The sequence below is a fragment of the Sesamum indicum genome, linkage group LG14, assembly GCF_000512975.1.
Source record: "Sesamum indicum cultivar Zhongzhi No. 13 linkage group LG14, S_indicum_v1.0, whole genome shotgun sequence".
Lineage (NCBI taxonomy): Eukaryota > Viridiplantae > Streptophyta > Magnoliopsida > Lamiales > Pedaliaceae > Sesamum > Sesamum indicum.
This window is the reverse complement of record NC_026158.1, coordinates 1931526-1944640: the sequence shown is the minus strand read 5'-3', so window position 1 is coordinate 1944640 and position 13115 is coordinate 1931526. Positions and strand designations below refer to the sequence as shown.

General features: G+C 31.4%; 1 protein-coding gene across 1 annotated transcript; it reads right to left on the bottom strand.

The window, feature by feature from the left end:
- LOC105176786 (probable acyl-activating enzyme 5, peroxisomal) lies at positions 6728-8642 on the bottom strand. The gene is given in 2 exon segments (XM_011099691.2): positions 6728-7704; positions 7707-8642. Coding segments are annotated over 2 exon segments (1620 nt in total). The 5' UTR covers positions 8446-8642; the 3' UTR covers positions 6728-6823.

Here is a 13115-nt window from a genome sequence, read left to right as displayed (position 1 = left end):
TTTTACCAAATCAAATTCTACCCCTATTTCGATTTATCGAAATTTTTGAATTTTATGTTGGGATAAATAGTAATTTATTCTCTTGTGATATTGAAAATGAGTATATTATCTCCCCTTATAAAAAAATATAGCAATTTATTTCCTTATACTTTTTAAAATGAAGCAATTTATCTCCTTATATAGGCAGATAAATTGCTTCATTTTAAAAATCATAGAGGGATAAATTATTGTATTTTAAATCGCTATTTATTTTTTCATAAGAGGATAATTTGCTCATTTGTGATATCACAAGAATATTACTTGTATTTTTTCCTTTATATTGGTGTATTGAATATTTTTTATTCGATAAAGTATCGAAAATATTTTGGTTTGGTGCGGTAAGTTATAGAAATTATCGAATTTTTTTTAACACAAATGTAAATGTAAAAACTTATAGAACAAATGACCCGATACATGAAATCGAATCCAAACAAGTTCAATAGATATATCATCTAAAAATAAATCCTTTACATCAATACAATTAATATTCGAATTATTCTAATTAATAAATAATTTTTTTTTGTATGGATTAGGTTTGATCAAATCGAATCAATTAAAGAGCGAGTGTATCGTACTTGTTATGTAATTAATATTTTTCTTGAACTGTACATCAATCATACGATAAGTGTATTACATTTATTGTATAATTTGTTCAAGTTTGATGAGTTGGGGCCAAACTAGAATTTTCCTTGTTAAAATTCAACACATTAAATATCAGAATGTTGATAAATATGAGGGAAGAAAAAGAAATATGAAATTTGAAATATGAGAGAGAGAGAGAGAGAGAGAGAGAGAGAGAGAGAGAGAGAGAGAGAAATAGAGAAATAAAGGTTGAGAAAAAGGAAAAAAAAAATCTGCTGAAATTAATTTAAAAAATGAAAAATGGGAGACCAAAAAAAATAAGATGTCAAAGAGGTACTTTTCAACTATAGTAAGACATAGATAACAAAAATTAGATTTAAGCTCAGGTTATTAATTAAAACAACAAAATTTATATTTTTATAGTTTTTATTATTTATTTATTATATTGATATACATATTTATATATATTTTATAAAAAAAATTTGGTACTCGGTTCAGTACGATAAATTCATATAAAAAACCGATACTGGACCAAATATCAAAACTTTTAAAAATCTCATGTCGAATATCGAATAAAAAATTTTTAGTTTGTTATTCAATATATATTGAGATTGCAGTTTTGATTCGATCGATAAATAAAATTGTGAACACCTTATTATGTTCTTTTTTTTTTTTTCTCAACAGTGGAAACCACTTTATTAAAAAAAATACATTTATTTTTTAATTTTAGTACGAACATACTTAGCACCACGCATCTCGATCTACTTTTTGTTCTATTTATATTTTAATTTCGTAGTATAGAAAAAGAGTTGTTTCAAGAAAATACGGAAAAATAAAAAGATCATAAATAGTATTTGGTCAATATTTTTTCCGTGGCTCTATTTATTAAGGAAAAAAAAGTGTTTGAAAAAAAATAGATCGTACCGAACCTAATTAAGAGATTAGGTAAGTTAGAACCTAATCGCGTGCATAGTAGGAAAAGAACACGCGAGAACAATATTGAGAAAGTTTGACAATAGTTCTTCTATATTTAAAATAGTTAGATAATAGAGAAAAAAGTATGAAGGTAGTGAGAATTAGAGTAGCAAAAGTAGTACTTAGAGTATGCAATATTAGTACTTGTAAATATTTTTTAATTGTATGATTTTATATAAATCGTTGAACTATAAATGATCGAACGATCATCATGAATTCATACATACCAGTGTTCAAATAGGATCGTGGCCGGATTGATACGACTAGATTAGGAAAGGCGTAGATCTTGGCCATTTTGTATATTATTAATTAAGACGTTTGGGGACATCAATTTCAGATAGCATTATATAGCCCAACATCAATTAAACACGAGTATATTATTTTTTTTATTTTAAAGATTTATTATTTTAAATATATTACACTTAGATTCCTCTAAAAATATGAAATTATACTTTTTTCTAAAAAATTTAAAATTGTACTTACACCTCTAAAAATACATTTTTTTACACCCAAGTCTTTTCGTTACGATTTAGATAAAAAATGCTGAATATGTTATAAAAAAAAGTTATATAAATTTTTAATTTTACCTCTTATTTAATATTCTCATATAATAATTTTATACTAATAAAAAAAATTATAATGATATTAACCGCACTCCACATATAAATATATTATATTTTATCCTTTTATAAGTACAAAAATATACATGAAAATATTAAATGAGGGGCAAAATTAAAAATTTATGTAGTTTTGTTTGTTAACGTTAATATTTTTCGTCCAAACCCTAATGAAAGAATGACAGATGTAAACGAAAGTTTTTCGAAAAGGGTATAAATGTAATTTTAAAACTTCTTTTTTAAAAGAAGTTTAAGTATAATGAACCCTAATTTTTATTTATAGTATATTGCTGGCATATACTACGAGAATATGGATTGTTTTCTTTATTATAGTAGAGTCAACTTAAAATTATAATAAATTTATACTATCGATCATAATCAAATAAATTAATATAAAAAAATTAAATTTTAGTCATAATTAATTAGTATCTGTTATAATTTTAATTATATCTAAAGCATTCACTATTATCATGGTTTGTACGCCTTAGCTATGTTTAGAGCGTCCGTCGTGATTTTTAACTATAGTTATATTTTGGTTTCGTCTAATTAAATAATATCCAATAATTATTACGAAGCAGTTAGTTATTAAGTTCATGAGATCAAAAATGCTATTTTTTAAAGTTATGAAATCAAAAGTAAAAGTCCTGTAACTAATGGGATTAAAAGTGAAAAGGTCTTTTTTTAAAATACTCAAAAACAAAAAATACCACAAATCAAAAATATTATTTTTTAAAAATTACGGCAGTAAAAATAAAAACCTCGTGACCGATGAAAACCCAAAAATAGAAATATCTTAATTTACATAATAAAAAATGTTAGTTTCTCATAAAATACCCTTTCAAACTCTTGAATATATATACGAGTAAAGTACAAAAGATTAATGGATGACAGGATTGAGTAGACGCATGATAATGTTTCCCTATGTTTGGTGGGACACAAGTTAGAATCAACGTACCACGTTGATTAATTAATCCCATGTTTACTTGATTGGGTGCAGTACTCGACAAAATCTGTCCATCTCCATAATAAAACAAAATGTAAAACGTACGTTGTCAGCTTCGAAGCTTTCTCCCATTCGTCTTGCCCTTGTCCTTTTGCGGCCTTGGGATGGGTCAGATTTACCTGTTAAACGTTTGTTGGATGTATGAACACGTACACAATGATATAGACATTGTGGAGGGCTGAGTACAATTTATCTCTTATAATACGTAGAAGTAGAATGAATAAATGCTTTTTGTGAAAAAAGAATTAGCAAATTACTCTATGTGTTTTTTCAGTACACCCTTATCAATAATTTAGATAAGAGGATCGATTGCTTCATTTTTCAAATCATAGAGAGTAATTTGCTATTTTATTTTTATAAATTTTTTTTACTCATTTCTCATATCACATGAGGGTAAATTATATTTTTTCCCATTGTGATGTGGTTGTGATTATGATTAAGGAATGCAACGGGAATTTTACTTCGGCATAACAATACATCGAGTGAAATTAAATCTAGAGTGAGAATTTTTTTTTTGAGGGAGTGGGTTATGTATTGTTTAATCAATGAATAGCGACATGGTGCAAAAAATAATATTTTGAGTGTTTTTATTGTGGTGTTGGAAGTTATGTAATATGGTAAGGTGTATGTATTTATTGTATAACTTATATATTTAAATTACTTTTTTACTCTTATAAATAAACGGACAGTTTCAATATACACATCACATTGTGATATAAAAATAATTCAAAAGTTTAAAATTATACTATGTGGTACCGATACGACTATATTATATTTTTGTAAAATTAAAGTGCATGATATTTAACACCATAAAGTAAAGAACAAAATTAACATGAGAAGTATATACATATATATATATAAGAGTGAAATATATAAACTAATACATTATATTAATAAAAATAAATAAAGAAAAAAAATGCTAACTTATCAATTACTGTAAATTTTGAAAAGTTAAATAAGTTAGTGATTTTATAATGAAAGAAATTTGTTACTTTACAAAAAATTGGTGCGACTCAGCCATATGACTGTACATTTATGATTTTTTCTTAATGCAATTTACCTTTACCGGAAAAAATTGGTGTGACCGTGTCATTAGCTATTGTTTGTAAGTGTGGAGGGGTTTTTCTTTTTATATTAGTATAGGTATAGTACTGATAATTTATAAAGTGGTATAACATGACTAAGGCAATTGGCCTAAGTCCGATACAACATAGCCACCATTAATCAAACTAAGTACCCAATATTTTTCGATAATCTCAAAGATTACAATTTTTGCCATCTGAATCCACTACTCGATGCTTCTCTCTCACCTAACTTCACCATATTTTATTTTTCTCACAAACTTTCATATTTTTAATAAACTCACAATTATAATTTATTTGTTCTCTATCACCTCATTCCACATTTTCTTTTTCTCATGAACCTCTTTCTTTCTCATTTCCCACCACAAAATTATATTTTTTTTTATTTTTTTTCACTTCATCTCATACCTCATGTTTTTTATATGCTCATCAAAACTGCATGGGGCGGATTAATTATTTAATAAAAAATATATATAATAATTAATTAATATTAAATTTATAATAAAATTATGAAAAAAAAAGATGCATGAAAATTTCAAAAGAAAAAATAAAATAACAATCAAAATATAGTGAAGGAGTGAAAAGATAGATGAATAAAAAAAATTAAATTGAATATTAAAAAAATAGACAAAAAATAAAAAAAGAAGACGATAAAAATATGTTCTCTCTTAATATATAATATAAATATATGAATACATAACTTATCAAAATTAATTTTTCCTTAATAATTTTTAATGATTTTAAATATGCATGAATAAATAAATATTACAAATAAATATACTTAAAACTATTATATTTACTAAGAGTGAATAGTAATTTACCCCTCTATAATATTGAAAATGAGCACATTACCCCTCTATGAAAAAAATACAGCAATTTACTTCCTTATACAGGGAGGTACATTGCTTCATTTTAAAAATCATAGGGGGTACATTGTGGTACTTTAAAAAATACAAGGAAGTAAATCACTATTCATTATTTCATATAAGGATAATTTACTTACTTACAATATCACAAGAGGGTTACTTGTATTTTTTTCTATTTAATAATGACCACATATTGTACCTACCAAAATAGTCATTCTAACAATCAAAACTTTATAAATAGTATAGATGTACATAAATAATTTAGTGCAAAAAAGAAAGGCAATTACCGAATTGAGAAATTGAATATTAAAATAAATATAAATTCATCTTTAATAAAATAAAAACAAATATAATATAATTTAAAATAATATATCCAATCATTGATAGAACATGTGCCATGTCTTTGAGTCCTTAAAAGTTTGTCGTAAGGGATTTTTTATTTTATTTAATATATATTTATTATGTGAATAAGTTTTTTTTAAACATAAAAAATAAATATCATTTCATATACAAAACTTGTATATATTAAATATAATAAAAAATGTAATAGAATTTGGAATAAAAATTCAATTCAAACTTCAAATTTAACATTCTCGTTAGTCAAATCTTACTATATTTGTTGATATTAACAAAAAATACTGAATGAAAAAATTGATATTTATCCTTAAAATTAACTTATTGTAAGTCAAACAAATTTTTTCGGCCTAAACTACCCTTATAACAGTAAATATATATCTCTTCATATGCATTAATGTATGAAGATGTATGAGGATAATTTGGTCAGCAAAAGATTTATTTGACCTGTTATAAGTGATTAATAAGTCAATAAATATAAATTTTTTTCTAATTCTTTTATTAATATCAACAAATCCGATAAATTTCGACTAACGTAGAGACTTATTTGCCAGACGAATGCAAACCTCAAGATTGTAAATATAATTTTCCAAATTATAAGAATTTACGTGTGATGGGTGTCCACAATAACCCCCTATGAAATGACAAGAGTACCCTTCATTAAGGGCATTGGGGTCCTTTTGCTACAGGATCCGCGCCTTTTGTAATGGGCGGGTCGCGGAGGACTCGACCCGGTTCGAACAGCCACCTGGAAGACCCGGACAATCGAAATCGTCCAATCTCGTCCGATCAGGACGCGAGCCAGTAGGATAAGGCCACGTGGTCCAGTCAACAGTGTCCAGCTGCGCTCTATAAATAGACCCCGAAACGCCGTTATAAAGGTAACTGTTCAGCATTTATTGTGATCGAACTTTGAGATAGCTCACTTTTCTCTCGATCAACCTAACTTGAGCGTCGAAGGATCATTGTCGGAGACGTGCCCGACGAGCTCACAGTTCTTGTTTTATTCTCAGGGAATCCAAAATCTGGTCTTGGAAGAGTTAGCTGTCTGAGTTGAGATCGTTTCACGAGATCGCTGAATTCGACCCGAATCAACGTGCAATTACATTAAATTTTTGGAGAGGGGGTATAATTATCCTATTTAATATGTATATAGCATGCTTATATTCCAAAAAAAGGTTAAAATACAGAATTTCCCAAAACAGATTAAAAAAAAAAAAAGAAAACGTAAAAATCATGTATTTGATTTTAGGTGTCGATTATTAATAACACAAGAATACAGACACACAGAGGTGAGCTGACTCACTACATCCGACTCGTTCTGGTGGATCCCATTGCTTTGGCCATCTCTCTAAGTACAAACTTCTGTATTTTTCCGGTGGAAGTTTTCGGCAGCTCCTCCTTGATCACCACCGTCTTCGGCACCATGTAGTGCGGCAGTTTTGACCGGCAAAACGCCACCACCTCCTTCTCCGTTGGCTTCTCCTTCACCCCTTCTTTCAAGCTCAGGAAGGCACACGGGGTTTCGCCCCAGAATTCGTCTGGCCGCGCTACCACCGCCGCCTCGTTCACAGCCGGGTGGGTGTACAGAATCGATTCTACCTCCACGCTGCTCAGGTTCTCCCCACCGCTGATGATGACGTCCTTGGATCGGTCCTTGATTTCCAGGTACCCGTCGGGTTGCATCACCCCGACGTCGCCGGTGTAAAACCAGCCGTTTTTCATGGCTTTCGCTGTGGCCTCCGGGTCTTTAAGGTATCCAAGCATTACACAGCTTCCTCTCAGTACAATTTCACCTAAAGTTTTTCCATCTCGTTTCACACTCTTCCCTGATTGGGGATCGATCACATCAACTTCCGCCATTCCTGGAGTTCTGACTCCCTGTCGTGCTTTTATTCTGGCCTTCTCTGCCGCCGGAAATTTGTTCCATTTCTTCTTCCATGTGCAGCAAACCACCAGCCCTCCCGTCTCTGTCAGCCCGTATCCGTGACTGACGACGAACCCGAGCGACTCGGTTCGCAACAGCACCGCCGCGGGCGGCGGCGCTCCTGCTGTCATAATGTAGACCGGCCTTTCCAGGGGCTTTCCATCGGGGACATTCGTCAGCATGTTGAGCACCACCGGCGCTCCGCACATGTGGGTCACTTTGTATTCCCGTATGGCGGCGTAGATTGCGGCGGGGGCGGGGCCGCCATTCCCCAGGTGTAGCTCCACCCGTTGGCGTGGAACATCGGCAGAGTCCACAAGTAAACGGGCTCTTTTGGGACTGACCATTCGATCAACGAATCCAAGGTAACGATGAAAGTTCCACGGTGGCTATGAACGACCCCTTTCGGGGACGAGGTGGTGCCGGAGGTGTAATTCAAAGTCAAAGGTTCAAATTCACTCTCGGGCCGAACCCAATCGAAATTCGCATCGCCATTTAAAATCATCTCCTCGTAGTTCCCGTACATATCGCTTTTCGATGACGGGATTCCCGATTCACCATCATCTACTATAAGGATAATCAAAGGCCTCTCAGAATTAGCTGGGAACAAAGATAGAGCTTCAAGTATAACAGATTCCGACTGATAATCGACGAAAACTAGCTTCGACTGGGCATGGCGAAGGATGACGGAGATCGTGCGGGAATCGAGGCGGAGGTTGACTGTGTTGAGCACGGCGCCGGCCATGGGGATGGCGAAATGGAGTTCGTACATGGCGGGAATGTTGGGGGCAACCACAGAAACAACATCGCCCCGTCTGATGCCCAAAGATGAAATGGAAGACGCCATTTTCAAGCACCTGAGATAGGTTTCGGCCCATGTATAGGTGGTGGACTTGTAAATGATGGAAGGGCAGTCGGCGTACACAGTGGCAGCTCTCTCCAGGAAACCGAGGGGCGTCAACGGGCTGGAATTGGGAGGACTTGGCTTCAGTTGATCCATGGGAGATGGGGATGAGGTCGCAGAGTTGGCTGGTAATGGGTGTGTGTAGATAACTTAATGTGATAAGAGTTTGAATATTCTTTCAAACACGTCGTTATGCTATCGGACTCCAGAACTAAGCACGCTATTAGTGTTTCGTGTAAACCTCCCAGGCGAATGCCAATCAATTTTACACGCGCGACCTCTATATATTAAATTTGTGCGGATAGGTATGTCTTCTTTATGTGCATATAATAAAAATAAAAATATTAATTTAAGTATATTATTGATATAATAAAAAAAGAGATAATTATTTTTTTTCTCCTTTGAACTTTGGTGTAATTATACGTATACTTAATGTCGTTTGAAAAATTACTTTTAACACACCTGAGGTTTATTTCTGTCTAATAAAGAAGTCCTTTTTGTTAGACAAAATTTATTAAACTTGTTGATATTAACAAAAAAAATTGAATAAGAATTTATATTCATTATTGATTGACTTACCGACTTGTTTCAGGTGAAACAATTTCTTTTCAAATTAAAATATCGTTATAATGGTGAAACTATACTTTCTCACATCCATTAAAGCGTAAAAATGCATGAGTGTAATTACAGGGGTCTACATGTAATTGCACCAAACCTCAAGAGAGGTAATGTAATTATCCCTAAAAAACACTAGCATAATGATATCACAAACTACTATTTACTAATCAAACTTATCTTTTCCTTTTATATTAACTAGCCATCATGATACGTTATCCTTGCGTGTATTTGATAAATAATTTTTATGCTTTAAATTATATTTTAAATAACTGTGAAGTATATGAATCAACAAATAGTTTGGGTAAGTTAATTCCGAGATATTTGGACCTAGCTTTTCACAAGTCCCGAAGAAGGAACCTACAAAAAATACGTTAGCGTTCCAAATGTCCAAGTGAATAAATGATGGAAAAAGTAATAAATGTGATTGAAAAAATGCATAATAGGTAGTAGTAACTGAGTGTCCTAGTGTTACAAGTGAAAGTGTTTTTGTGTGTATTGTAACATTCACAAATTTTTAATTTATAATTGTGGGATTAATTGATAAATATTTGTAAAATTTAGTTAAGTAGTAAATAAATTATATGTTATAATTAAAATATAATAAAATTTGAATAGAGTAAATTCTAATTTATTATAATATTTGAGAGCAAATTTTGTTAGTTAGGAAATTTCGAGGAAGTAGTAGGCCAAGCTTTAGGTGATCAATGGGCTTCAAAAGAGGTTCGATTGAGCGTAGTTCATCTACTATGCATTCTATTAGATCAACTAGGGGAGTTAGACAGAGTTATAGCAGGGGGTTAGCTTTCACTCCAAGTTGTTCTATTTATGGGAGACGACTTTTGGGATAGTGTTGGGGAGCAGGTGCTATACCCAATATTAGTTTGTTAATATTTTTTAGATGACATCTTGGTGTACTCGAAGAATATAGAAGAGCATGAGCAACATTTGAGGATAGTATTACGAATTTTGAAATAGAAGGAGTTGTATGCTAAATTAAGCAAATGTGAATTTTAGGTAAATCATGTAGTTTTTCTTGGGCATGTGATATCTGGTGATGAGGTTATGCTTGACCCTTCAAAAGTGAAAACTATTATGGAATGGAGAGTACCAAAGAATGCAACTGAAGTTCGAAGTTTCTTAGGACTGGCTGGATATTATAGGAGATTTGTTCAGGGATTCTCCATAATTGCTGGTCCTGTGACAAAATCACTGCGGAAGAGAGTAGCATTTCAGTGGACTGAATAGTGCCAACAAAGCTTTGATGAGTTGAAGAAACTTCAATTTTGATTTTGCCTTTGGTGGCCGTGGATATGTGATTTATACAGATGCCTCTCAATAGGGTTTGGGATGTGTGTTAATGCATAACGAAAAGGTAATTGCTTATGCACCTCTCCAGTTGAGGACTCACAAGTTAAATTATCCCATACATGATCTGGAGGTCATTGCAAATGTGCATGCATTAAAAATTTGGATACAATATTTGTACGGAGAAAAATTTCAAATCTTTACTGACCATAAAAGTTTGAAATATATCTTGACACAGAAGGAATTGAATTTGCGATAAAGGAGATGGATAGAACTATTGAAGGTTTACGATTGCGCTATTGATTTCCATAGAGAAGACGAACGTGGTAGTAGATACTTTGAGTAGAAAGAGTTCAAGTACATTAGTCAATTTGGGGAGTAAAAATTGAACATTGCTACTGGAGATAAAATCTATTATGAAATTGGAGATTGATCAGGTAACAGGTTTGTTGGCAACCTTGCAACTTAAGCCAGACTTTGAACGGGTAAGTTAGTTAAATTTTGGGGGCGAAATTTTATTAGGAATTGTAACATCCACAAATTTTTAATTCATAATTGTTGGATTAAATGGTAAATATTTATGAAATTTAGTTAATTAGTAAATAAATTATATGTCGCAATTGAAATATAATAAAATTTGAACGGAATAAATTGGAGCTCATAATATTTGGGAGCAAATTATATTAATTAAGAAATTAAAAAGAAGATAACATTAATTATTAAAAAAATTAAATAAAATAAAAAACTAACTAATAAAAAAGGAGGTGGGCAGCTGCACGTGCTGCCACCCACCACCCTACCCGCTTTACAATCTCAATTCACACACACGCAATCACAATTTCAATTTTCACACACACGCAATCACAATTTCAATTTTCACACACACACTCACTTACTCATACACAGCTGAAGAAAAGTTGAGGTATGAAATTTTCGTTTTAATTTTTATTAATTTATATAATTATATAATTTAATTAATCAGTTTATTACTATAGTTTATATTGATCGATGTATTTTTTAATCATAATATTTTATAAGTTTGACTATTTAAATTAATGTTGAATTAAATATCCCTATTAATTTAAAAATATTATAATTGGGCAATTAAATTATTAGATTTGATAGAATTAGTCATTATTATAGTTAATTTATTCTATTCCATTGGATCTATTAGCCAAATATGTAATTATATGTATTGATATTTAATCTATATAGTAACGATAAATTAATAGAAAATTTATACAAATATTCGAAACTTATATTTAAGAAATACTAGGAAAATTGTGTTTGAGAAATATGATGGCTATTAGAAAGAAAATAAAATTCTCGTGATAATTCAATTTAAGGATGTTATTAAAAATGATAGTTTTAAATATATAAGGGGTTTGATTAAATGAATTCTTATGAGTTAGTTGATAAATTAAACATATTCTCGAAAAGTTAAGGTATGAATATTATATAATGTTTTATTTAGATTTTATGATATTTATATATATTGATTATATGTATGATATATTTATTTTTGTATTATTATATATATATATATATATATTAATTGCTTATATATTTAACCTTGAACTTGAATTTATATCTAATGGACATAGTATATTAGTTGTTTATATATTTGATTGTGGACTATTTTTTAGTTTACCTTGATATCCGTAAAATTATTAATATGTGTTTATACGTGGTTATAATGTATGGATGTAAGAAGAATGATAATGTGATCATACAATCGATGTGCAAATGAAATCAAACGAAAAAGTTATTAACAAAAAAATAATTATTAAATAGAAGTGAATGTTGAAGTTAACAATGTGATGTGTGACTTGGAGGGGGCATACTGCAATGGTTTATGACGACATGATTAATGTCGAGCTGTGTGTTGTCATTGATCAGTGGAGATGATGTGACATATCACACGAGTTGTGTACTGTGTGATATGATTGGTGATGGGGATATCATACGAGCTATGTGGTACCAGTGTTGATGGGGTATGATACGAGTTGTGTGATACCAAGAAAAAAAAAGACGAAATATTGTGATTGAGATGAGAATGATAGCCGGTACAGCCATTGAGTAATGCACTCCAATTTAGTTAAGCAGGGCCCTAAGGAAAAAAAACTAAAATATCACTATTATATCGGAAACTGATATGTGATTATGAGCATTTGTGATTTCTTATATCTGCTGGTATTATTTGACGAATATTGGTTGATTGATTTGATTGTATTATGTTTGACTTGAAAAGTATATACGTATATATAAATTGCTTTACTATACCTACTGAGTAGGCAGCTCATTCTTTGCCACGTACTTTTCAAAAGATAGGACACACTGACTAGCCACATTAGACTTTGAGCTGTGCCGTTATTCTTATTAGGTGAGTTAGCCATGACATCTGAAGGCGGAACTTTTGGTTGTGTAGTTATTAAATATACTAGTCTTTTTATCGGAGTTGTATTTAAAATTTTATATTGTTGGCTGTTCCGCTATTTTCCTTTGAGCTTGTGCATATGAGTACATCCGGAGAGAATAAATATAAATTTTTGTAGTGCAGTAGGGGGTGCTACATGTATGAATGTAGAAAAAACGTTACTCTTTACCGAGGGGAGAGGGACCATTTTTATCGTACTCGTCCACTGCTGGCTGAGAGAGCCCATTCCCTTTGGGACTTAGATTTTGTTGGAGAAGATACAACCCAGCTTCCACGAGGGTCTTTCTGGTCCGTGTGTTTGAAAATTATAAGCCCTTTTAAACTTGTCTACTAAGCAGGTAGGATTCCCTCTATGGATATGGTCTCCCACCCTCTTTGTGAGGCTATTATAGGGCACTAGCCACAC